The following is a 25869-nucleotide window of genomic DNA, read 5'->3' as shown; positions in this document are numbered from 1 at the left end:
AGGATATTTCATCCTGCACATAAATACATGTTTGACACAGATCGTATGCTCCTTTTAGCTCTTTTAGGCATCTAATATGATGGCAAACACAGTTCTGTAAGTGTTCCTTCATTCCTCCAAATAGAAACAAAAATTTCCACCTTAAACAGTAAAACAAATTGAATCCTTCATATTAATTTCCAATTTCTAGTTTTCACACATTTTTAGTTTGCTATTGATAAATGATTCTCTAGCTCTGTGACATTGCTGAAATAGGCAATGCAAGTTTTCACATACACAAAATTTCATAAAATAGAGAAAGAACTATTTATTCTGTAGCTAACACAAATGCACCTACTTGTTCCCAAGCAAATTTAATAGTTCAGTAAATCTACCTACCCCATGTACTTAACCCTTATCAAGCACAGAGACCCAACAGATAAGAACATGACATGACTTTTAACTACTAGTTAACCTACTACCTTTTTTGACTATTATTTCTGACATGAATGAAAAGTGGGAGGTAGTAATGTATCTTTGAAGCCAGATTCACAGTTCTTGAAAAGAAGCTCCCTCCTACTTCAAAGGAATAGTTACATATTTGCAGTCCCTACAACATTTTGCAAACACATTGTGAACAATCTTTGGTTATTTACTTTTTTTTTTTTTATGAAAGAAAAATTGCAGAGGTTTACTGCCTTTTGGAACTGAACATTTCATTCTTGTAAGTTCAGAATTAGTAAGAGCACTTACTTTGGCAGAAACCTTTGAAAGTGTTTTTACACTCATTTTACTTTCCTTATGACCTCCAAAACTGAAGATGATAGCAAATATTCCTTCTGCCAGACTTGTTTTGGTAACCAAAGAACTAAAAATAATTTGTGAGGGAACATACCCAGAGCAAACAACCAAACCCACCAATACAATTAAACAAAATGCTTCTATGTATGCCCATTGAAATAAAATCTGGGACTTTGAGTATGTTTCTTAATCCACTGAAAAATACCAGGTAAGCAAATTAAAATTCGATAGCAACACTAAGACTGGCTCCAGCATCTCCTACCCACTATGGAACTGTTATAACCAGCAGTTCTAGCGTTGGGACTTCCACCCTATCTTTCTATTAAGTGAGAACAAAAAAACAATGTAGAAAAAAAAAAACTGTAATGAGTTTTTTTTCTCTTAGGGTTCAAACATAACACAAACATTACCTCCATGTGTTCCATGTTTGTTGTTCGTTGGACGAGCAAGTTATCTTTTTGTAACATATCTCTGTATTTAACAGTTAATTCATTATACTGCTTATTAGCCAGTTCTAGCTCAGACAACGGCACGCTACCATCCAACACTTTTTGCAGAGCTGCAATCTTAAAGCTAGCCATTTCCTATGAAAATAATCAACACAATGAGTTACTAAGGTCTGCCAGATCTTTAAATAGAAAAAATAAAATTACTCCATGGAAAAAGAATACCACTTAATACAATGTTTTAGAACACGATACTGGTTTATTTTACTAAATTACTGTCCATCTTTATAAATTGCTTGCAACAATCATTGACGTAATTTCTCTGGTGATCCAACCCTCTGGGTAATTTTATCAATAGTTGCCTCTCAATCACAAGGCACTGTCAAAAACATATTTTATGAAGATCAGTTAACACAGGCCCTAGCAGCCTGTAAGGCAAAAAAGAGTTATTTGGTTTCATATGACACTTTCAATAAACTTGTTGAATGCATTCAAGAAACTAGTACTGCCTCCATTTTAAAAAAAAGTGTATTTATTGCCAAATTGTAAAAATAAAAATGTGTACTATTACTACTATAAACTATACCTTGAATCGTTGTAAGTTTCCAATCTTCCCTAGAACTGCAGTCTCCATAAGTGTTATTTCACCCTTTAGTTTCTCATTTTCTTTCCTAAGATGTCGTTCCGTTTCAAGTAAAGTGGTATACTGCCTTGTTAGTGACCTTTCATTAACTCGTAAAACGGTTATTTTTCTATTATTTTCTGCAAGTACTTTTTTTGTTTCATCAGGATCCAGCTGAAGTGCACTGAGTAAATTCTGTAAAATAATTTTTCAACAAGAACCTTTTACAGAAATATGGTGAAACGTAACATTGCAGACAAGCTGTCTTGTACCTTTTGTTAATCTAGTGTAAAAATTTTGTTAATCTGTCTGAAGTAGTTTCTTTTTGCTAATAAAATATATAGACACACTCAACACATGCATAAGCATAAAATATTCTATCTTAAGAAAAGAAAAAAAATTAGATCTTCAAAATCATTAGTTCCTCAGGAATAGAAGCTTAAATACATCTGACTGACAAATAGGAATTTTAGTTAATGCTAATATTTTCAAAATTTAGAACAAAAACCTAATTCTCTGCATACATTGTCATCAGTCTTCCCCCCTTTTACCAGAATCAAAACAAATGTATTGGAACAATTTTCTAAACCAAATAGAATTCCTGTGGTTCCTAACAAACACTAGTGATGTCCTATTTTGAAGATCAAACCAGGACCCCTCCTGTCGAAATATGTGTGCGTTTGTGTGCATGTGTTTGCATGCTTGTATAAATCCGAGGAGGGGTGGGGCAGGGGGGAGAGGGATCTCAGCAATACTTTGATAGCACCGCTAACATCATAAAACTCCATTATATTTTAAAGACATTAAAACCCCAGAAATAGCTTAATCCTGCTTCAATCTACTCCCGTGACTCTGGAAATGCAGAATAAGGTACTGAACAAATTAAGTAAGATGGCATGTGAGCTCTCTCCTTTTTTTAAACAGTAGAAACATCTGCAAAACAATTTCAATTTCACTTTTCTAGAAATATATTTAGACGTAATTGCCTCAAGTATACAATTATTTTGCAAATCAATTACAGTTATAAACATGATTATAAGCAGGACCACATAGCACTACAGTTACCCCTCAGCAGAAGAAAAGGGTGAGAACTCAGCCATCTGAACTTCGGCATCCACAGTAATTTTCAACACCCTGTGATATCCTTGCCCTGTGCCTGCTTCTCTAAAAGGACATGTGTGTCCCATATGTCTTCTGTCATATTTGGCAGGTTTGGATATCTGCCCAAAGAAACCCAAAGCCATCTAAAATTACACTATGTCTGTGATTAGGAACCTGCATCAATTCCAGCAACTTTTAAATACCATCTTCTTGAAAAGTTATTTTTCTCTTTTCTTAATAGAATACTGAATTCAGTCTTGGTGGAAGTAAATCAAAATAGAAAGATTAATTTTGTCTCCTGTTTTTGAAATACTGATACATACAAATTAACAGGTATATACAAATAAGATGTAATTCAAAGTAATAACCTCAATTCTTAGTATAAATTAATGTGTGTTCCCTGGGGGTGCCTGTACTGCTCCTCTCTTAACAGCTGCTAGTAAGAGAGCAGTGTGAATGTAAATAGTGTGTGCGAACAGAATACCTGAGACTGTCTGCGAGGGCATTTGCTCAAAACTGATAATGTTAACGAGAAAGATGACCACCAACCAGACTGAATAGTAACCATAAAATTAGAGACTTGAAATAAAGAAGTAGTCAGCTTGACAATTAGTATAAAAGAAGCTTAGTTTCCCCACTCTCCCTGCAGATGTGGGCGCTTCTGCCCTGCTGGACACCACGACCCTCGCCACGACTCCAGCGAACGGACTGGTGGTACCAAGTGCAGCAAGCAGGGACCCACACCCCGGGTGGGTGTACGTGACCTCCTGGGGCAACTTCCCAGCAGCGCATGGATTAGCAGGCTGCAGGGAGGTGCACAGACAGACAGAACACCAGAGCAACCCCATGGGTACACAGAACCCTGGAGCACACACAAGACGTGTGTGTACACAGTGAACCTGCACTCTCAGGAGAGGGCGTGTGTGCTGGTAACCTGAAGGGGCCAGGAAGTCAATATAACTGTGAATGTGGATGTGCGGGATGAGAAATATTTGGGATTAATTCCTGAATGACGCTTAGAGATTTTTAGGTCTATAGTAACATTTTGTATGTGTCTTAACACTGAGATTTACCTCTTGTATTGTTGATACTGATTCTGAATGTATATTTCACTGATTGCCAGTTATTTACATCCCACTAATAAAACAAAAAAACACTTCCCATCCTGATTTGATTTGAGCAGTTTTTCCATGCAACATTTTCCCCATCTAACAAATTACAGTATTGTATTAAAACCTCTGTGCTATGTATTAAAACCTTTTTGAAAAACGAAAGCAACAAAACTACTTACAGAATATGCCTTTATTTTTGTAGCATCCTGTTCTTTTTGCTCTTCTAGCTTTTTCTTTTCCTCTTTCATATCTGCTGATTCTTTCTGCCAGCTTTCCTTTTGACTGAAATAATAATTAAATATTTTCATTTAGAATGATGAAAGACTTTATTTTTAAAACTGTAACTAAAACAGCAACCCTGAAATACTGCAAAGCAAGATACATATTTTTAGCAGTAACATAATTTGAAAAAGACATTATAAAAAGTAGCTGGATTATTAAAAAACTATCCCGTCTCCTTAGGCTGAGCTGGTTTAATGACTGAAATAATTCTTAAGTTAAAGTATCTTATCTCTTCTTCATATGTGTACTACAGCACAGAGATAGAGAAGCCTTACTTCCCCAAAATATACACACATGGGATTTAATCTGCTTTAAATTACACACTTGTATTTCAAATTAATTACTTTCTTGCACATGTCTTCATAAAAATAGGCAAAGTTTAAAACTTTGCAAATAAAAACATTTCCATTTTAAATACCTCTCTGGAAACGGGAAGGGATAAAAAAAAATCATACTATCAGCAATTACATGCTCTAAGCCTGGAAATGGGCCTTGTCTTTTTGAAACAGAGTAGGCCCCGCAGATTTCAGCAGGCATTCACAATTGTGAATTCACTACCAAAATCAGAATTTGGCTGATGAGATTTAAAGCTAGATGAAATGTTTTGGCAAATCAGCAATTACTCTTTCCATAACTGTTTCCTTGGCATGAAGCACTTGAACATTGATTGGCTAAGAGGGACAACTTGCAAGGGGAACAAAGCTTCTGCAGTTCCGAGGGACAGAATTCCTAAGTTGATTAGGAAGTATTTTCAATTAATCATACAGAATGCTACAGTACCATAGGGAAAAGATTGCTTGCTCATGGTCTAAGAATTCCTCACAGCATAGCAGTTAGCTTTTTCTTTAAAAGATGTCGGTTCAAATTTCCCTCAAGAAGTGGACAGAATTAAACTTAGGTTTCCCATATCCAAATTCTGCGTTAGAGGTCAGATTTCTAAACAAAAGGGCAGGCAATGGCTGTACTATTAACTCAATTTTTCCTATGGTTTTGCAAATATTTCTTTCTATTACCATCTTTTTATTTCAGATGCATAAAGGACAAGTTCTGACCCTAGTTTTTCTATTTCAGTGAAAAACAAACAAAACCATGAAAAGAGTCAGCTTTGCTTTGGCCCAAGCTACTCTCTTCTATTCACTTTTATTTATTTATTTTGAAACAAGAAAGGCTATGAACTGTTCATACATGTCTAATAAGGAAGTTCCTATAGACTGTATAGGATAGTTTAGGCTAGTTTAAACAAATAATCAAGCATATTTCAGAAGTAGTATCTTCTGTTTAAAGAAGATCTCTTAGTTTCTTCCATAACGGAAGAAAATGGAGGAAAAGGAAAGAAAAGGCTCTGAAAGTGAGTCCTTACAGGATGCAAAGTCAAAGACTGTCCTCCCTTAATTTCAATCTGTAACAGGTTTGGAGAAGGAGCCTTGAACCATCATCTTATCCCTGTCATTGGCGATACCTAACCTAGCAGTAAATGAGGTAGTATATCATAGCCTATAATATTTTCAAAAAGTTATAGCTTTTATGCCTCAGAGATGATGTTATCTGGCAAGTCTTAACTGATTCAAAGAACAAACAGAAGGTCCTAAAAGATACAAGACCCTTATTCCAAAAGCCATCCAGTGACTGTTCATTCCAATCCACAGACAGAGAGAACACACCTAAGCCTGTTAATTGAAGAACCCATATCACCAGATTCACCCCTACGCTCCTAACAGATGAAGATCCCTATTTTTGATCATAAGAGGAATTTTATAGAAATTAGATTCAACGAAGCATATAAAGGAACTAAGAGTCTGAAAGAAAATGAACTATGAGGTCCTGATAATATAAAATTTTGAAAGAGAGATCTCTGACTGTATTTGGATAACAGTTTTCTTTTTTTTCCCCTTCAGAAAAACTGTTAGGACCCACACATGAAAGCAAAAGAAAATGAGACTGAAGAGTCCATAATAGAAGTTTCTAATAAAATACAAGGTATCGAATGCAGAAAGCGCAATGCAATCCTCATTATAAAGTATGCAATATGAAAAGAGTCCGGCAGAAAATGGTTTTGTAAGAGTTTTGTGAATCTTTACAGGACTAAAGAAAATATGCGCAGTCCATATCCAAGAGCAGCAGCATTTATGACACTAACCAAAGAACTACTTCAACACTGCAGCAAATCTTGTATTCTAAATTGTTAAACATTTAGATAGTTGAACTTCTGTAACTCATGACAAAAGAAAAGAGAACAATACCTTTGATATTCTTTATACAGTAAGCCTTGTTGATGACGAATTACTGCAAATTTCCGCTTGTAGTCCTCTACTGCATCTTCTAATTTTTTGAGCAACTGTTCTTTATTTTCTAGTTCCTAATGGTTATTTTCCAAATAAAATATTGAAGTGATTAATATAGGCTTTAAACATGAAAGTATTAATCAAAATGCCCATTCTTCCTTGTGTTTTTAATGATAGATGCTTCTGTCATGAACTGTGTGAACTGTAGATATGAAGTGTGTCTTTCTTTAGAAGCAACATATGAAAAAAAAAGTCCAATAGACTTTGACATTCATATTAATAGGTGTGAAATAGTGCATAAATTGCACTGTGGATCACATCCTTCAAAGTTCAGAACACCGTGACACGTTGCTAGCCCATGAAGAATACCAATTGAATGAGTTACCTGTATCAGACGTATTAAATATTCATTCAGAGAATTAATCATATTAACACTTGAAGGAACCATTCCTTCTGGAAGATTCACTGTTTGGAAGACAACATTGGCACCTTCTGACTGACGTAATAGGCAAATTTCATTTTTCAGTTGTGCAATCTAAAGAAAAGAAACATTAAAAAGTAGCTTTTGCTATTCAGTTAAAAAATAATCACTGATGGAAAATATATTGTTTTCCTGTGCTATGTCAGTTGTTATTAACAACCTAATTCACTTTCACTTCTATTCTAAGCATTCAAACACTCTTTAAAGTAACCTTTTTAAAAAGCTGTGATTCCCTAAATCATTAAATGCATAATAGCCAAATTTATCAAATTACTCCAGCAATCAGGGCAGCTTCATATATCTGAAGATTCACCACAGTTTTATTTCAAATTGTTTAAAACACAATGCATCTCTATTCCTTTTAAAAAGATAAAGTTTTGGCTAGAATTATTGAAGTGGTTATTTCATGGTTTAGTCTAAACAAAACTTTGCCTTTTCATTTAACCTCTCAAAAGCTCTCTGGTTCTCTACTCTAACAGTACATAATACACTATTCTAGAATATTAGCTACTGGCAAATATTTTTGCATCACCAAAGCTGTTCTAAAGGGCAAATTTAAATTTGGCTTCCTGTAAGATAATAGTCCATTCCTCCTTCCTGCCCTGGAAGAAGTGTTCCACAGCATCAACTGAACAACTTAAAACAAGATACAGGATTCCAGAGAACAATTCATCATTTTAGAACGCTTAATCTCTGTTACTTATTCATAAATAACAAATGCAAGACTACTGGCTTTTTAAAGAAAGAAATCTGTGAGCTTGTTTGGGTACAGCTATCCCCAAAAGATAGGCATGCTTCGTGTTCAACACAATAGGATATTCCAAGGATAAAGTAAGATAAAGAAGAGTAAGATTTGAATTTAAATTGGACAGATTGGTAGATCCAATACATAAATTTAATAAAGATTTGTGTAATTACACTGTTCACATAAGGTAAACTCAGTATCTTATACATTGTGTGGCTTTATTCTAAATAATCAGAGCAGTCACTTTTCAAGTACAAAATGAATTGTATTAAATTAATTGTATACCTTTTCATTTGCATTTGCCAGCTGATTAGAGAAATTTGTTGCCTCCTTCTGAGTCTGTTTCAGTTCCTGTCTTAGTTCTTCATTTCGTCCTGTAAGCTGGTCAACCTGAGCTTTCAAGTGCACGCTAGCATCAAAGATTCCTTCTGAATTCTTTGACTCCATTGCCTAATGCAGTAAACATTTAATTAACAAAAGAGAGAAGTGCAGAAAAGCTTTGTTTTTTCATAATAAACCAGAGCCCTGAAGTTTAGACTACAAGAAATTAGCAAAACGCATTAAATTTTAACATTTTAAAATCTACTTATCAGTTTCCTGATGGTATATTTGCCATAAACTGTGATTTAAATGGTTAAATTTTCCTGTAAAAACACTATTTTTTTGTAAGATGTTTGAATAAAGAATTTTTCTTAAACATTTCCTGCGGGTCCCACAGAAATAAAAGACATGCAAATGAAATTTTACCTAAGCTTTATGACTGAGACAATAAATTTGCCAAAGACAAATGCTATGTAGCTGAAGATTTTTTTTAATTTTTATTGGCAATATCTTTTTGCTGTATATGCTTAATTTGCACTTTTAAAGAGGTATCACACTAATTACTCCTACTTGTAGCTAAAGAAGCATATGTACAAGGAAGGTACTAATTAATTATACAACAACCCAATAATTGAGGAGGAAAAAAAGAAGCCTATAAATCCTATAAAGCTAAATGATACTTTAGAAATCAAGCTTACATTAACTAAACGATCCAGACTAGGGATTATTAAGGCTGTTTCTCCTCCCTTCACACTAGGATCCTTCTGCATTTCCTTGATAGCTTGCAGTATTTCTTTCATTCCCTGTTCAAGTTGTTTATTCTCTTCTGATAATTCTTTTACTGTAATAAAAATTGCAAATGTGTCTAAAAGCACTGAATAAATGAGTTGAGGTTTCCTAGGACATTTCATCATAATACTTGTTGATTTGATATATAAAAAGAATGTTCATATGATATGTAGATGTAACTAATCAGGAAGTTAAAAGTAGAGCTGCTAGGAACATCCATAGAGTGTATTTTGCTGGAGAAATACTAACAAAACAATAATTAAATGCTTCATAGGAACACATTTGACTTTATTAAACCTTCCAGCATTCAACATTTCCTGCCACATTTTTATACTTCTTTAGTAGCCTGTCTGACTGACTTTCAGTACAATTACACAAGTAAATTGTATAATTATTATCATTGGGATTACTCACAGACTTAAAGCCCATATTAACACTTATTTAAGTTTTAAATCACTCACTTAAGGTTTAAACTAGCAAATATATGTATTTATACACATGCACACAAAGATATGCATTAATATAAACACAACATTTAAAAAAAAAAGTAATCAATGAGAATTCAGAGAAAATCCAATTCAGTAATTGCCATTTACATTCATTGTTTTGTAATCACTGTGTTCACGTCTGGATCAATTTACAACCATAGTTTCCACAGTTGAGAAGTATATCAGAAAAATTGTGTAATAACCTTCTATGCACACAGCAAATTCAATCATTGTAAAAGACATCAAAGTAAACTGCATTTAAAACAAAACTGTAAACACGGGCATTTGTGGTCACAATCACAAAACCAGAAGAATTAAATAAGCCAACTATCTGTAGGTACCTGGTAATATTCCCTAGTTTTAAAACAGGTTGCAACTTACATTTAGATTGACATTTGGCTATTACAGTCCTGTTCTTCTCCAAATCTCTCTCTCTCACACTTAATTCATTTGCAAGATACTCATTCTACAAAAAAAGAACAAAGAAGACTCAAAACCCGCAATTTAGCAATTTTAGTATTAGAGTTTTCATTAAGACTCTGTGGTTAAATGAAAAGAAACACTTGAAAATATTGCTAATCCATACATATTCAACAGTGAAATTACATAGTACATAAACCAAGATGAGGTGTCATATAGAAAGCAACAATCAAAGAAATAGTCTCATCTTCATAGCAACAAAATTATCAGGAAAAAATTATTAAACTATGAATAAATTTTATATAAGTATCTATCCCAATTGTTTGGGGTTTTTTTTAAACCTTGTACTACCTGCGCTGCCTGGCTTCTGCATCTTTCAAGATTTAATTCCGTATAACTATTTAGCATACTCTTGATCAACAAATCTCTGGATATTTGCTCATTCTAAAAAAATAACCAACAGTAATTTATTAGTATAGGATTCTGTCTCCATTTATATACCAAAAAAATATGTATTTCCAAGACTTATCTTCCAAAATATAAAAAACCCACACTACTACTTTTCTACTGAAAAAGTAATTAGTAGGCATTATTCACCCCACAGCTTGGCTAACATAGTATTTTAAGAGCTATCACAACAGCAAAGCACATTCCTGTAGCATGGAAAAAATGATGTATAATTGAAAAAAGCCTGATGTATACAGACTTGTACTTTCCACTGATCAATTACACAGCTCAATTGGCTCAACAGAAATGCCATCAGTTCCAAAACATTTCAGTTAAAGCTAGAAAAGACATATTTGCTTATCTTGTACATTTTAACCATGATGTTTCTCCCAGACAAAAAAATACACATATTCTAATTTTAGCAATCTAATGTTCTAGCCCCAGCCTTTTTTCAAACGTGTAGTATGCCTTCATGAAAACTGCACAATGTCCTGCCTGAATTGCAACAGCAACATAGACGGAGTCACTGGAAGAATTACACAAGGTGTATCCCATACTACACCATCTAGGGAACCAGGCATTCTTGGGCCACGCAGCAGTTGGAGCAACAGTCTGGTCCAGACCAAAAGTCTGTGAGGCTCTGAGGGACTGGCTTGATCCACGCCCCAAATGTATCTCTAGCAACCAAAGCAATGTGCTTTGCTATACAGAAAACTAACACAGCATTTCAAGCTACCAATTTAGGAAGCTACCAGTGAATAACTTTTTTATATGATTTATCATGTGAATAAAAAAAAAAACCAACTCAGCAAGCATCCTGAAATCAACCCGTCCTCTCACTGATTATAAAAAGTTTTCAAAAAACCTTTTGGGAACCTAAAATCTTTTATCATTAGAGATCATTTTAATAAACAATGGAATTTTTCATGGGAAATGTTTTTTTTTTTCTGAAAACAGATCTACATTATCTTTGTCAGTTGGCAGGGAAATGGACTCAGGAACTTCTTAGGCCTTTCCCAGAATGAAAGGCCTTTCTCATTCTAAAGGTCTAACTTTACGCCATCTGTTCTCTCTGGATGTAGGAGATGTCCTCTAGTCAAATAACATCTGTGTCCTTTAACAGAAATCTCATCTTCTGTCTTTCATACCAAAGGACTTAATCAGTCCCTACTTCACTCAACTAACGTTTGTAAATTACCATTTGTATTTCGCTGTATTTATTTAGAACATTTTTTTAAAATAATCCTCAAACTATTTTATTTAACATACAGTTGCAAGAATTGATTTGTAAGAGATACAAGGCTGTATGCACCAATAAGAAAACTGATAAGTACTTTGTTTACAGTCGTGTGCAAAGTCTTAGAATAACAATTGTTCTCTCTTCATACACATCTATGTGCATGTGCACAGGTGTTGTGAAGAATGAAAATATATGCCTACATTTTTCAATCCTATTTTTCAATGCCTACAATTTTCAAGTCAACAAATAAACTGCAAATTAATGACTTGGCACTTCTTTTTATTAGAAGAAAAAATGCCCAATTCTAATAGAACTATCCTATAGCTTTAATCAATAAAGATGAAAGTAAATGAACACATCTGTACTATTTGAATTATCTTATAAATAACTGCAATAGATATAAACATACACATACTATAAAGTTGTCTCACCTGAGATCTAAGAAGTGCTAATTCTGTCCTCAATTGCTCTATGAGATTTTCAACAGGATCTACCTGACCTGAGTGTTCTGATTGTCCATTTTCAAGTCCACTTTCCAAAGTTTTTACTTGCAACAATTCTTTTAGGCATTTCTTTCCTTCTCTGTCTTCTTGCAAGGCAGTTAAATCAGAAAACTTTACTTGCGAATACTCTTGCTTATCCTTCAATGTCATTATTTGTGTTTTGTGTGTTACTGGCTTTCCAAGAGCAGATTCACAAGAAATAAGAGAGTTTTTGCTGAGATATAGTCCTGGGCAAAAACTTTTCTGACCTGTCTGGTCTGAATTGGAAGTTATGGACGCTTGATTCTGAAAAGATGGTTTCTTTCTGTAATTTTGGTTATTTACCTCTGAGGTCTGGCACACTTGCTGACAAGCAGAAATCGAACCTGTGCAGTATGATTTTAAGTCTTTTGACATGTCTCTGCTGTCTGTATAACCTGTTATCTCTGGTGTCTGTATAAATTGTAGCTCCGGTGATACGAAAAGCTCTTTTATACTAAGAGTTTCACAATTACAGCTGTCATTAACTAGTTGCCACTCTGTCACATGTTTTGAACCTGAATGAACCAAAGTATTTCTGTTTTTTTCCAAGTGATCAGACTTCTGAAGTATGCCAGAAGTTCTTCTACGTAGATTTCCCACAGCCTTACTGTTTTCAGCTATATCTTTCTCTGACTTCAAAAGTCTAACCGGTGCTTCTCTATCTGCAAGTCTGTTTCTCCCATCCATGTTACACAAGCTGCTAGCCTATATTCACAAAAAAATATAGAAGATTCATCAGTCTTCTAAAAAACCTACAAATTTTTATTTTCTGTATTTTTAAAAGCAGTTAATAAAAGCACCTACAGAAATATTTGAACAGGTATTTACAAAATAACATTAGTTTATTTTGAAAGGGAAATACAATAAATGTTTATGAACTTGTTTTATGAACCTACCTTTGCTTTTACATCAGCAATATCATGTCTGTTCAAGAAATCCAACTTCCTCTTATTCATTCCCTTCTCTTCAGTAAAGCTATCAGTTATCTGCACATCACCAGCATCCAGTCCTAATTCCAAGTAAAGAAATAAATGTTTATGAATTTTTAATTGGTCTCCAAGAAAGGGAATATATTCCATTTAGTCTATCTGAGTGCTAGTTTTCTACCTGCAAAGTAAGGAGCTGTAAACATTTCCATTTGAGCACATTATGCTTCCCTGGGTGGCACAGAACCGAAATCTTAAGATTTTTGAAACACACACATTATATAGATCTATAGGAAATCATGGCGATATCATCCTGCATCTAAGAACTGCAAGCCAACGACATAACTCTCAGTGATGCATTACTAGCCATCACAAGTCTGTAAGACTATGGAAATACAAAACCACTCACGTCTTCCTACAGATTCAATCAGATGTATTTAGCCTTGTAATTTAAATAAATGAGTAAATACAACAAAGCTATATTAATAAGTACAGACAGCACGTTTTTGAAAGGACAGTATATAATAAAAAATATCCTACCTATTGTTGCAACTCTTCGTCCTTTCTCCTGAGCCAACTTACGAACCTGTTTTTTCAGTTCAATTCTTTCCTCTTCTAGTCTTTCAATCTGCATATTAATATTCACAGATCAGTATTTCATTTTGTTCAAATACATTTTTATTATGCAGCCATCACACAAAAATAGTATTTATCACTTGCCTCTTGCAAAAGAATATGGTTTTCAGCTCTATATTGCTGCTGCCTCAGTGTTCTGCTGTTTCTGAATTCATTTAAATCAATCATTGTCTTTGGCTCAAGACCTAAAACACAGTATATGCTGTATAATTACTCATTAAGGAGGAATATTAATGTTAGTAATCATTAGAACACAGTTCATTTAAATAAGAATATAACTAGTCAAGTAGAATTAAAAAAAAACAGTTGATAGTAGAATATCTGTAAATATTTCTATATACATACAGACATTCTATGCTCCATGTAATAACACCAGAAGCAGCATAATTTTCCTTCAGTTACTCAAAAATAAAAATGCAATAAAATGCCACCTAAAATTAACTATATATACATTTAGATTCTTCTATGTAAAAATAAGCCTGTCCAAAGTTTTCTCGGTGTTTTTCAGTCTAGCATTACAACTTCAGTATGGTATGTTTTCCAAATAACATATTATATAATTAATTAAGGAATGTACAGTCAAAGAGGAATGAAAAACAAAAAAGCACCAGAAAACCTCTTCTCCTACTTCCAAAGAAACCTGTAAGCCAAATTTAGTCATTTATGTTCAAGTTTAGTCATATGCATTCATGTAATTTGTCCTAACTAACTGAAACTACTTGCAAATTTTAGCAGAATATACAAAATTATTTCCAAGTAGTTACTTGATATAGTAAAAGATTTCCATGACATAATGTTATTTCAATTCTTATACAACAAATAATTGAAAACACAATGGATATAGCATACCTAAGCGCTCTCTAAGTTCTTCATTTTCATCAAGAAAATCATTTATTTTAAGTTCAAGTTTATTGACTTCCTTAATTAACGTTTCAATCTCATGATCTCGTATTTTGATTTGCTTTTTTAAATCTTTTATTTCAGCAACAGCCTCTTCCAAGCCATATATTCCCTGTAAAAACCCAAATGGGAAGTAAAAACAAAACAACCACCAGAAGACATAAGAAAGTAAATTATGAATCTGTCTTTCATCATTACACAGATAAGAAAAAATATTTTCCAACCTCTTCTGTACTATGCTTAGTGAAAAAAGTTACTGAATAAAAAGCAGATCCTACAAATCTGTCTTCTGACTACAGAGAAATCTCTGCGTGTTTGAAAATGGAGTACTCTTACTACACTGTCCTTCGAAGAATCGTATCTTGACTGTTCAATTATCGTTCAATGGCCTTCGGAAGTCCATAAGAATATGTTAAAACTGACAACTTGTACAAATTATTAAGTATGGCTAACAAATTGTATGCAGTCAGTGACCACTAAATGTTGTTATGAAAGAAAAGAATAAAAAAAAAAAACAACCAGCATCAGAAGTCATTAATTTAATTTCTAATTAAAACACAATCAATAAAAAACGGAAGGACAAAATGATTGCCTAAAAATATGATGAAATACCATCGATTCTAACAAATAGTTTACCAGTTCATAGGCTCTCATTCGTTTCAGAGTCTCAACAAGCTCTTTGTCCTTTTCTCTAGCATCTGCTTCTGCTAATTCTGCTGATTTCTCAGCCTCCTTAGTTCTCTCTTCTAACAATTTTAACTTTTCTTGCATATCCCCAATCCGATTCTGCTGAGCAAGAGATGAGTGACCTGGAAAGAAAAACCTTGATCTGTTTACAATTCAACCAAGAATTTTGTGCTATCAGCCATTAAGCAATAAAGAAACACTCCAGATGATAATGTTATAAAGAAGATCCTAAGTGTCTGCTCTTCTTACTTAAAGTAATTAGAAAAGACTACATATGAGAGCTTTTTTTTTCCTCTCTCAATCTTTTCTATTTTTTAAAATGGTCATATTACCTTTATACCATATTTACCTTTTTGGAGATCGTTTTTTAATTCCTCAATAACAAATGCATTTTGTTCCATTTCTTTGGTATACTGCTCAACTTGCTCAGTAAGCAATCTTATCTGAGCATCTCGCTCTTGTACTCCCTACATACACCAAAAAAAAAAGAAAATCCATTAAAGAATTCTTCTTTAGTGACAGGGAAGCTACCAATACAGAACACCACACAGTAAATGAAGAAATTAAAAGTAGCTAATACAACACAACTTACAGAACAAGCAACACAATAAGTACAATATACTGTACTTACAACATAGAGTTCAGATATTATCTAGAAGTTGAGTATATAAAGGCAAAGCAGGAAAAATAAAAGAAAGAGTAAAAATAGAGCATTCAAACAAATTAAAAAAGTAGCATTTTAGTATATAAATTTTAGATGGAACAGTTCTCTACGAGTTAAAGCTATGTATGATGAAAAGTTTCAGATGGCACAGGTTTCTTACAGCTTCCTTGTAAACAAAGAGTTACAAGTTCAAGATTGGGAGGACTAACAATCCATCATACATAACACCTGTATGGCAGACTGCCTTTCAGCAAGCCATACAACTTTTAAAAATTCTTATGCATTCATATAGATCCATAAGTACACACGGACTGTGAAAGCGACTTCTATTTATATCATACTATTTCTGTGCTTATATACAAATTTTAGAAATATAACAGAACACTTAATTTTATTTTTTCTGTGATGGATGAAAAAATAGGGAAAAGATAAAAAAGAGACTGGAAAAAAGCTACAGAAAGTAATTATAATGTAAAAATCTCAAGAGTTGCCAACCTTACTGTATACAAATGTTATAAAAAACAAAGGCTTGGGCTTTCTTAGAGAACAAATATAACCACATTTCACATCTAAAGGTAAAGAGCCTAGCAAAGTTACAGAGAGCTAAACATAACCCTTCAGAATGTAAATATACACTGAACCATAACAAACTCAGTCCATTTTGAGTTAGAACACGGTGCAGTAATTTGATTTAATGGTCTGCTTTAAAAATATGCTTATTTCCACGACTGTTCAAAATGTCATGCTAAGGACAGTCATCCAAAAAAGAAACCTCTAAAGCCATCTAGTCAGCTAAAAACAGATTCTGCAACTGCTTATCAAACTTATTTTCAGCTGCCTTCCTCTTCTGATCATCAGAGGCTGATTTTTACTTAAGGTTTTTTGTCTCCTGAGAAGCTATCTGTTCCTAGTTTTGGAAAGACTGCATAAATATATCTCCCCATACTGCTCAGTCTACAAGGGCCCAACGTATAACACAAATGTCATGACACATTCCTTCAAAAAACCTGAAGCAAGGCAGGAAATCACCCTGGTATGGACATCCATGATGTCTATTTCAGGATTCCTAATGGACCGTGTTATTTGTTCATTCTTTTTATGTTTTTCAAGAAAGTGAGGAAATTCAAAATCATAAAGAACTATGTAATTTTGCATGAATATGAAAATACACTTAAATTCAGCTAACTCTCACAGACTTCATAGTATGGCAACAGGTGAGGCAAAGGAACACAGAAAATTGACGAGTAGGTAAGACTGTTCCACATATAACAAATTTAGAGGAGAGAAACTAAACTATAATTCAAAAAAATTAAATTATGGATGCTTAGATGTTAAAGCAACCACTCTACTAATAGTTAGAAAAGAGAAATATGAAAGTAACAGAACCAGCTACCAAAAGCTCAGTTCATACATACAGCAGGAGAAGTTTTGTTCATTGTCTATTAAGATAATTTTGTAGTGGAATGAATCAACCTGTCTCATAATTCTGAAACATAAGTAACACATTTTTCGGTATTTGCAAACTATGAAAGACTAAATAATTATTTGGTTACTAGCACACTTAGTGAATGGTAATTTCTACATGTGTAATTTCTTACATAGACTGTACCTGCTGAAGGGCCACTATGCTGTTTCTGTCTACATCAAGTTGGGCCATTTTCATTTTCTCTTTCAAGTTAAACAACATTTGCTGATACTCTAGAAGTTCATCATCTTTCGAAGCTAAGATTTTCTGAAAAGAAGATAAAATACCATCAGAACATTTGAAATAAATTCCTAAATTCCTAAAAATAATTTAAGAAGTATTAATAAGTACCTTCCATTCTTCTACTTTTGCATTTACAGCTGCCATGAGTGGATCGTCTTCCTCATTCTTTGCTTTCAGCTGGTCTGAAAGCTCCTGAACCTAGAAATGCCATTTGGATGAACACTGTATCACAAAAACTTTTTGCTTAACCAACGTATATGTACAAACACAGTACATCAAGCACATACAATTGAACAGATTAGCATTACAGCAGCAAGGGAAGATCATCACTCTTAAGAAGAGCGTATTGCTAACATTTTGTACAAAAAAAATTTGTGATCTGCAATCAAGTTTTAAAATCGGCATCAAATTTAAAGATCACACTACTTTTAGAGACTGATATTTCAGTAGAGTGTGTGTTTTTAACTGGATATGTTGAATGTTTTTTAATTTAAGCTAAAATGTGTCATTTAATAAGTAATTTATTACTTGAAATTTGTATTGTTCTTTCTCTTTTCTTAACTGATCCATAATAATATCAGATTGTTGCACAATTCGTTTCATTTTGTTATATTCGTCAGTCATTTTTTCCATTTCTTGCACTGATTCCTCAAGGTTCTTCCTCATTTCTTGGTTTTGAATGTCTAACTTCTCATTAGTTTCAGTCAAATTCTGCAAAATTACAGAGAAAGCTGCTGTTAAAAAGTGCATGTCTTAATACCTGAATAATCAGTAATCGATAGCCACCTTAATTGTAAGATTTGAAAGTATATATTAGCACAGAAGTACTTCACCTCTAGATCATAAATTTCAACTAATCCTAACAGCAAATAAAAGACACATTTTACATTGCCAGTAACTTCATTATCCCTGCTAGATTCACAGATGCAGACTATATGCATCAAAGACCCCAGCTGTGTTACAAATTCCCTTAATCCACATGACTTGATCTGTAAATGGGCATAACTTTGTGAAAAACGCTATTGTCAGTAGCAGTATCTAATAAAGACTCAATAATATGCATAGATTTTACCTGAATTTCATCCAAATACTGGACAAGCTCGAAGTTCTTTCTGGACAACTGTGATCTGTAATCAGAATCCTCTCCTCTTCGTAATAAAATTGTTTCTTTTTGAGAATCTATTTGCTTCTGATAGTCAACTACATCCTGACGCAATTGTTCATTCTGCACAGAAAGCAATCCAAACATGTCTATTTTGAAGAGTTGAAGACAACTTTTCTAGCAAGCTAACACAAAGAGCTAAGACAGTCAAAACCCATCCAAATTCCTACAGTCTGCTTTTAAAAAACTTAGAGGCCTCACCTTTTTCTTTATGCGTTTTTTCTTCGGATTAAAAAGGAGAGAACAAGACCAAGAGAATAAAGCATGAAAAATATTAGAAATTATCTTTGCTTTAGGAAGACTAAATAGGAATCAACATAAAGACAAAATAAAATAGACTCTTCTTTATACCTGTGCACGCACGTACATACATACACACACATACATAAAAGGGCATTTTGAGGAATGATTCCTAAGGTTTCACCCCTATTTTATTCTCTTAGAGGTCAAGATTACAGGTATTAAATGCTATAAAACATGCTTTTTTTTTTCTAAAAACAGCTAGAAAAAAATATTTTAAGAGAATGATTAAAAAAAGTTCTAGTAACAAAGAATGTTAACTCTATCTTTGCATTTATTGTTATATTAACTTTTGCCTTTTTATAACTTTATTTTGAGCAACAAGACAATCTTAGCAAAAGCAGCAAGTATAAACCAAATCGTGTCTAATATCCATCAAATCTATGTGCCAAGAGTATTTAAGAAAATTACTAAAAAGTAAAAACACAAAGACAAAGACAAAATTAATGGCCTATGTAAATTCAAATGTAGATACCTCCTCACCTCAATTAACTAAGTTTCATTGGAACAGATGTACTATGTATTTGCTAACTGTGATTAAAATTCCACATTCTCCTTGTACCAGTAACCAGGAAATGTTCTAAACCAGTGTCGTGGTTTCAGCTGGGATACAGTTAACCTTTTTACTAGCAGCTGGGATAGTGCTATGTCAGCCCTGTGGAAGAGACTCATGCTGAAGCAGTTCATGAACTGTCTCCCGCAGGTGGGACCCCACACTGGAGCAGGGGAAGAGCATGAGGAGTCCTCCCTCTGAGGAGGAAGGAGTGGCAGAAACAACATGTGATGAACTGACTACAATCCCCATTCCCAGGCCCCCTGCACTGCTCGGGGGGAGGAGGTAGTGAAATCAGGAGTAAAGTTACACCCAGGATTTGAGTTGTATGTTATGGGAACTACTATAGCAGAAACCCCTTGTTGCTAGCCAGGCTAGGAGAAAGGGGAGAAGTTCATTGCAATGTAAAACCAAATAACCTGGCCCAAAGGGACCAGGGGTGGAGACTGTAACGAATGTAACTTTAAATTATTGTAACCCATTATTGGAGTTGCATGTTATAGGAATTGCTATAGCAGGCATCACCTGAACCAATGGAGAACAAGCCTTACATGAAGCAGTGCAAACGTAGCAGTGACCCAACCTGAGGTGTCTTTGGTGCCCAGTAACTCCACACAACACACCACCTCTCCTGTCCTGGGGGACCACCGTGGCAGATGGAGCCCAGGGTTGGGGACTGGATGAGCTTAATGGACATTTTAGGGACATTTGTGGGCATTTATGGACATTTTACAGACACTTCACAGGGGTGGTCAACTGACTAAAGGAATGATATATATGTACGATATCAAATGATGGGAAGTTAGGCATGGTTAATGAGGATGTATTGGATAGTGTGGGACCTGAGTACGATGTAAATAGTATGGAATAAGAGGTGGAGAACATCATGGTTTCAGTTGGGATATAGATAACTTCCTTACTAGCAGCTGGTATAGTGTTGGTAAAAAAACATGTTTTTAGTTCTTGCTAAGCAGTCAAGGCCTTTTACAAAGCTGGTCCTAGCTGCCAGCTGGGGTCAAACCACAACAAACAGAATTAAACATCATGCCACACCAAAGATTATAAATACAGAAAGCTAACAATGTATAAATACAGTAAATCAGCAATAATTCTTTACTAACCTCTCTCCTTAATTTGATGTTTTCATTTTCGGCATCTTCATTTCGAAGAGCAAGCTAGAACAAGACAGAAAACCTTTACATGTATCACTAACGCCACAAACTATGAAAACCAAGAACACCAGAAACAAAACAGAAAATGAATGCACAGGGGTCCTATTTTTTTTTAATTTCAGAGGATCTTTTCAGAATATGAACTTTTCAAAAACTGTGCCAGAACAGCTTTTAGAGATGTCAAGCTGAAGTCCTTCTTACCTGTTCGTTCACTTTCTTCTCTTTTTCCAGTTCTTTTTCTGTATCTGTTAACTGTCTCTCTTTTTGTTCTAATTGTTTTTCCAGTTGGCGGATCTCATCGCGCAAAAAACGAGTATCACGACCCCCAGCAGATCTTTGTGCCATCTTAAGAGCAATAAAATAACATTATAAATATATTACAGTTCTTCAAAATAGAAAGAACTAAAAAACCAAAAAGAAGCAGATGCTAAAACTAATGTTCCTAATGTTCAGGAAAAGCAACAGGAAGGGCTCACTAGATTCTTTCAACAAAATCCAGAAATCTCTAAAAGTAAATGAGATTCATTAATGTATAAAAAAATCCATTGTACATACAGCTCTTTGCAAACCTGAGGCTGGTGAATATTCAAAAGCCGATAAAAAGTATTGTCTAAAATGGGCTATTACATCTCTTCACTAGAGTAAAACACAAGCCTAAGAAACCTCATTTAAAAAAAAAAAAACAACCACCAAACAGCACTCTATAAACTAACAAATTTTTAAAACATACCTCTAGTTCGTTTTGAAGTTTCATCACCTTTGTTTTAAACTGATTTTCTGTTAAAATAGACCAGATACAATGAATTACCCAACAAGGTAAGAAGTACATAAAACAACAATCTTAGTCTTGCAGTAGTTGCCTTCACTAAAGCAACTGACTCCAGAGCAGTTGACATTTTATTCAGATCCCTAAACTTAAAAAAACCCAACCAAACAAAATAGCATGAAAAGGCTCGCTTACCACATTTGGCTTGCTCTTCCCCAGCTTTTTCAACTTCTTCTAGCGCCAGCTCCACCTCTTGAGCTTTCATCTGGGAAAAAAAGCATAGTAAACAAAGAAATATCTACTACCAGTGTAAATTAGTATTTTGTTCCATAGACCTCATGTTTAAAATGACAAAAACATTTACAAAAGAACACTGATTTTCTTTCTTTAACAAATTAAACTATTCCCATTTTTCCCCATGCTGAAATTAAGAAGTTCAGACTGTTGAAATATCTTTTTTAGTAATTTATTCTACAGGTCTATCTAAACATTCAAAAACATAGTGCTGAGAACTAACAACAGTAGAAAAAGCCTCTCTAAAGCCAACGTGTAACCTAAACTGTTGTTATTTCTTGCTTTCAGTATATTAATGACTAAATACAAGAAAGTATGATAGATTTATAGGATCAGTTTCAGGATGGCAGTGTTTCTTCATTCATGGGGATGTTTTAATTTACTCTAACCCACCAATCTACCACAAAAACTTTTATTAAAGTTAAAATCATTACCAATAACTTAAAACATCTAACCAATTTTTGACATAATTGTTTGAATTTTCCATCTCTAAAACTAAAGTTCCTTAACTATATAATTATGTTAGTCCTATTCACATTACTTCCCACTGCTAAATGCCATAATCCCAACAGTTACAAGCAGATGTATATAAATGCTCTTAGAAGTAACCAGTGTGTTCAACACAGGGAAAAAAAAAAAAAAAAGAAGAGAGCAATGATGCTTTAATTTAAACAAAAAATTTAAAAAATGCACCTGCAGAATTGTAGAAAGTGAGGATTAATACAAACCTTCATTAGTGACTGAGTAATTTTAAAAAGGTGTATCAGTTGTTCCGGAGTTTCAGTTTTTAAATCTTTCCCATCAACCTAAGGAAAGAGACAACAGTGTTTTTATACAAATATCAATGAAATCCACAAAATAAATAATTTATCTATGTGAAGGACCAGAGACTGTTCAGAGACGAATGCATAACAAAACCCTCATGTTCTGTTTTCCCCTGGAGTACCTTGGACACAGTCTCCAGCAATCTGTCCGCTAGCTCCTCTTGACGAGGCAGAGCATCTGGATCAACTTTCATAAGCTTCTTCCAATCTAAAATGGGTGCCATATTGAATTTATGATTCTTCCTGGAACGAAAATTAAAATAACAATTATCAGGCATTAGCAATGCAAATCAATTCTATGTCAAATGATTTAAAGGGGGCTGACCACTGAACCACACAAGGTGATGCTAATAACTGTCCTGATTTTGTAACACTCATTTAACATTGTGTTCTCGTTTGGCCTACTGCAAACAAGGAGACCATAGTAAAACCATTTTTTCCTTTAAGTTAAAAATTAGACCATGCATACTCAAGGAAGTTGTGACATTAACAGTGAAGATTAGGACAAATGTGAAACCTCTGTTTTAACTTTAATACCCTTCTTTTCTTCTCCACCTCTCAATGTGGTATTTTTAAGTTAACGAACAAACACAACTGGATGCCCTTTGAACCAGCCCTGTAGCATAAATATCTCCTTATAGTAAAAAAATCATTATTTCTAATATTTAAGACACAACCAACACCTGCTCTAGTTTGATACTATGAGAATCCATTTCTTGACATTAATTTCCAAGATATTAAACTCTTGTACTAAATACCCTTTCCTTTTGATTACAATGCTCGCATTGAGAAAGGACAATAAACAACCTGGAAACTGAAAAAATCTAATCAGAAAGTGGTGCAAAGTTTTGTTCTACTGCATACCTCCTGGTTGCTGTGGGCCACAGTGACTTCTCATATACCTGAAAGTCAATGCAGTATCTGAAAAACGCAGAAGAGATTGGAAATCTTGGATTAGCCTGTTCTCTAGAGCTGTCTCTAGCCTTTGTTATCAATTAAAAAATTAGATTCCGACAAGGTTAAAACAGACCACTTTTTAATCTACTTACTGCCTTAAATTATGAATATGGCATAAATGGTTAAGAAAATTTAGAAAGAAATAAAACTAACTAGAATATTAAATTCATTATTATTCACAAAACTAATGACACAGCAGGGATATATATTTTATAGACAAAAAATAATCAAGCTCAATCAATAACTGCAACAATGCTCTATGCTGAGCATGATATTTTGAGATCTGTTCCATCACACATCCTCTTCATCATTCAGCAGTTTAAAGGGTCAGCCACTGAAACTTCCTTCCTTAATGAAAGGCTGAATTGGTATTACTTTCCCCAAAAATATGCCTAAGCAGTCTGAAAGAAGAGCTATAAGACTTTGAAACCTTTCCTCATCTTTTTTGAACACATAAACTGCTTAAGTGCTCCCCTATATTTACCATTTCTTCAGTGTTTGCTAAATGTTTTAGAAAAACACATGAATAATACATGTGATAATAATACATAACACATGAAAAACACATGAAAAATACATGTTTTAGAAAAAGCACAACCTAAGCATATTGTATGTACTATGGTATGTACATACTTAAGGACAGTAAGAGAGAACTTTTTTAACTGAAGAGTTTTTCATTACAAAATTTAGCTCATCCCTTCCCCTCAACTAGAACCTGTGCTTTTAGTTGACAGATGATCTGTATGGTGAGACACCGAAAGCATCGCTCTACAAAAAGTGTGAAATAGATGTGCATCTGACATTAGTTATCACGAGATTTTCTTGACTTGCTAAAGGAATCAAACATACTATCCTGGTTTGAGGTAAAACAGGACCAATTTCATTCAGTAACTTTACTTTTTAGCTGGGCGTCTTCTAACTACTGAAATTAACAGCATATTGTGCAGAAACTGTTTGTTCTCAAGAGTCGTAAGAGCTATGTTTATAGCTGATGCCCAGGCATGGTATGCAGAGAGGCTCTGGCTTATACTTATTGCTATAACACCCAAGGACAGCTGACTTGGTTATTTGCACTGTTGGAGCGTTGGAAGTGGGAAAGCATAGAGGGGTCCCACCTGTGGGGAGGAGCGGACAGGACAGGTGACCTAAAACTGACCAACGGGGTATTCCATCCCATCTGCCTCATGCTCAGTATAAAAGCTGAGGGATCAAAGGGTCAGCCCTTTTTCTTCAATGGCCAGCATCCGAGGAGGACTCTGTCTTTTTGTCTGCCTTTGATGCGGATCCTGAATCCAGATCCATAATCTAGTTCCCGTCCATCACTGAGTCCATTCCGGGACCTTCCCAGTGCCAGCCAGTGACATAACTGTCATCCTGGGAGCTTGATATGGATCTGTATATATTTCATGATTTCATTTTAATATTTCATTAAAGTAGTTTAGTTCCTTCTAAACCCATAAGTCTCTTTCTCTCCTGCCTCTCTTTCAGGTAGGGGAGAGCCCCGTGGCCAATTCAGCCCAAACCACGACACATACATAAAAAAGCCAGATGTTACAAAGTTCAGCATGGACAGATAGAAAAGGAGGTCTGGTGGGCATGTTCGAGCACCACCAGAGCAATAATGTCCTCTGCTGCCTACAGGAAAAGCACTTAAAGAGGCAGCTAAGCTACCATGCAGGTACCTTATCACCACCGTGAAATTAAGCACCAGTAGGAACAGCTGTTCTTAGCTGTGTACAATGTGCAGCACAAAGTCACCTATACTTGAGCAAGACTGAATACCAAGAAGCAGCATAGTTACGCGGGAGATGTGCTCTGCTAACTCTGTATTAGTTTACCAGGACTAAGCCAGCTTAGGCTACTCCTGATTTTCAAATTTCATTACCCAGACTAGCTCTCATCTACGAGCTCTACAAAGCACCAGATCTTAACCACAAAGCCACGACCAAAATGGGATCTTGCGCAGGGTTCCTATTGTCTTCTAATTCGTATATCCCAGCCCCGGGGAACGATACAGTGACAGACCGCGATCCCTCCCGGATGCTGCTGAGAGACAATTTTGCCTCTATTTGGTCTGACTCAGCTGAATTAACAAAGTGCCTTATTTCGCATCCACCTTCACCCCGGGGCACGGCTGAGCCATCAGTCCGCAGCAGACCCAGGGGGCCGTAACCTTCTGCGGGAACCGGCACCGCGACGATGCCTGCGCCCGGCCCCGCGGCTCCGCACGGCCACCGCCG

The 25869-nt window shown here is 34.8% G+C and overlaps 1 protein-coding gene across 1 annotated transcript in view; it reads right to left on the bottom strand.

Moving 5' to 3' along the window:
* CEP290 (centrosomal protein 290kDa) overlaps nt 1-23586 on the bottom strand; it is a 52308-nt gene extending 28722 nt beyond the window's left edge. Inside the window, exons 1-25 of the mRNA XM_009882617.1 lie at nt 23537-23586; nt 22795-22915; nt 22577-22654; nt 21750-21819; nt 21519-21565; nt 20990-21133; nt 20738-20791; nt 18674-18826; nt 18130-18312; nt 17710-17799; nt 17503-17625; nt 15570-15696; nt 15179-15351; nt 14492-14654; nt 13727-13827; nt 13547-13634; nt 12977-13089; nt 9831-9915; nt 8871-9013; nt 8137-8301; nt 7011-7160; nt 6584-6699; nt 4241-4343; nt 1813-2043; nt 1191-1364 (exon numbers count right to left, since the gene is read on the bottom strand). Of these exons, the coding sequence (XP_009880919.1) occupies nt 1191-1364; nt 1813-2043; nt 4241-4343; nt 6584-6699; nt 7011-7160; nt 8137-8301; nt 8871-9013; nt 9831-9915; nt 12977-13089; nt 13547-13634; nt 13727-13827; nt 14492-14654; nt 15179-15351; nt 15570-15696; nt 17503-17625; nt 17710-17799; nt 18130-18312; nt 18674-18826; nt 20738-20791; nt 20990-21133; nt 21519-21565; nt 21750-21819; nt 22577-22654; nt 22795-22896 (2976 nt within the window). The 5' untranslated portion in view covers nt 22897-22915; nt 23537-23586. The remainder of the gene's footprint in view (nt 1-1190; nt 1365-1812; nt 2044-4240; nt 4344-6583; nt 6700-7010; nt 7161-8136; nt 8302-8870; nt 9014-9830; nt 9916-12976; nt 13090-13546; nt 13635-13726; nt 13828-14491; nt 14655-15178; nt 15352-15569; nt 15697-17502; nt 17626-17709; nt 17800-18129; nt 18313-18673; nt 18827-20737; nt 20792-20989; nt 21134-21518; nt 21566-21749; nt 21820-22576; nt 22655-22794; nt 22916-23536) is intronic.
* Nucleotides 23587-25869: the final 2283 nt, after the last annotated feature.

The sequence above is a fragment of the Charadrius vociferus genome, unplaced genomic scaffold (assembly GCF_000708025.1).
Source record: "Charadrius vociferus isolate BGI_N301 unplaced genomic scaffold, ASM70802v2 scaffold72, whole genome shotgun sequence".
NCBI classification, from domain to species: domain Eukaryota; kingdom Metazoa; phylum Chordata; class Aves; order Charadriiformes; family Charadriidae; genus Charadrius; species Charadrius vociferus.
This window is presented reverse-complemented; position numbering and strand designations above follow the sequence as displayed.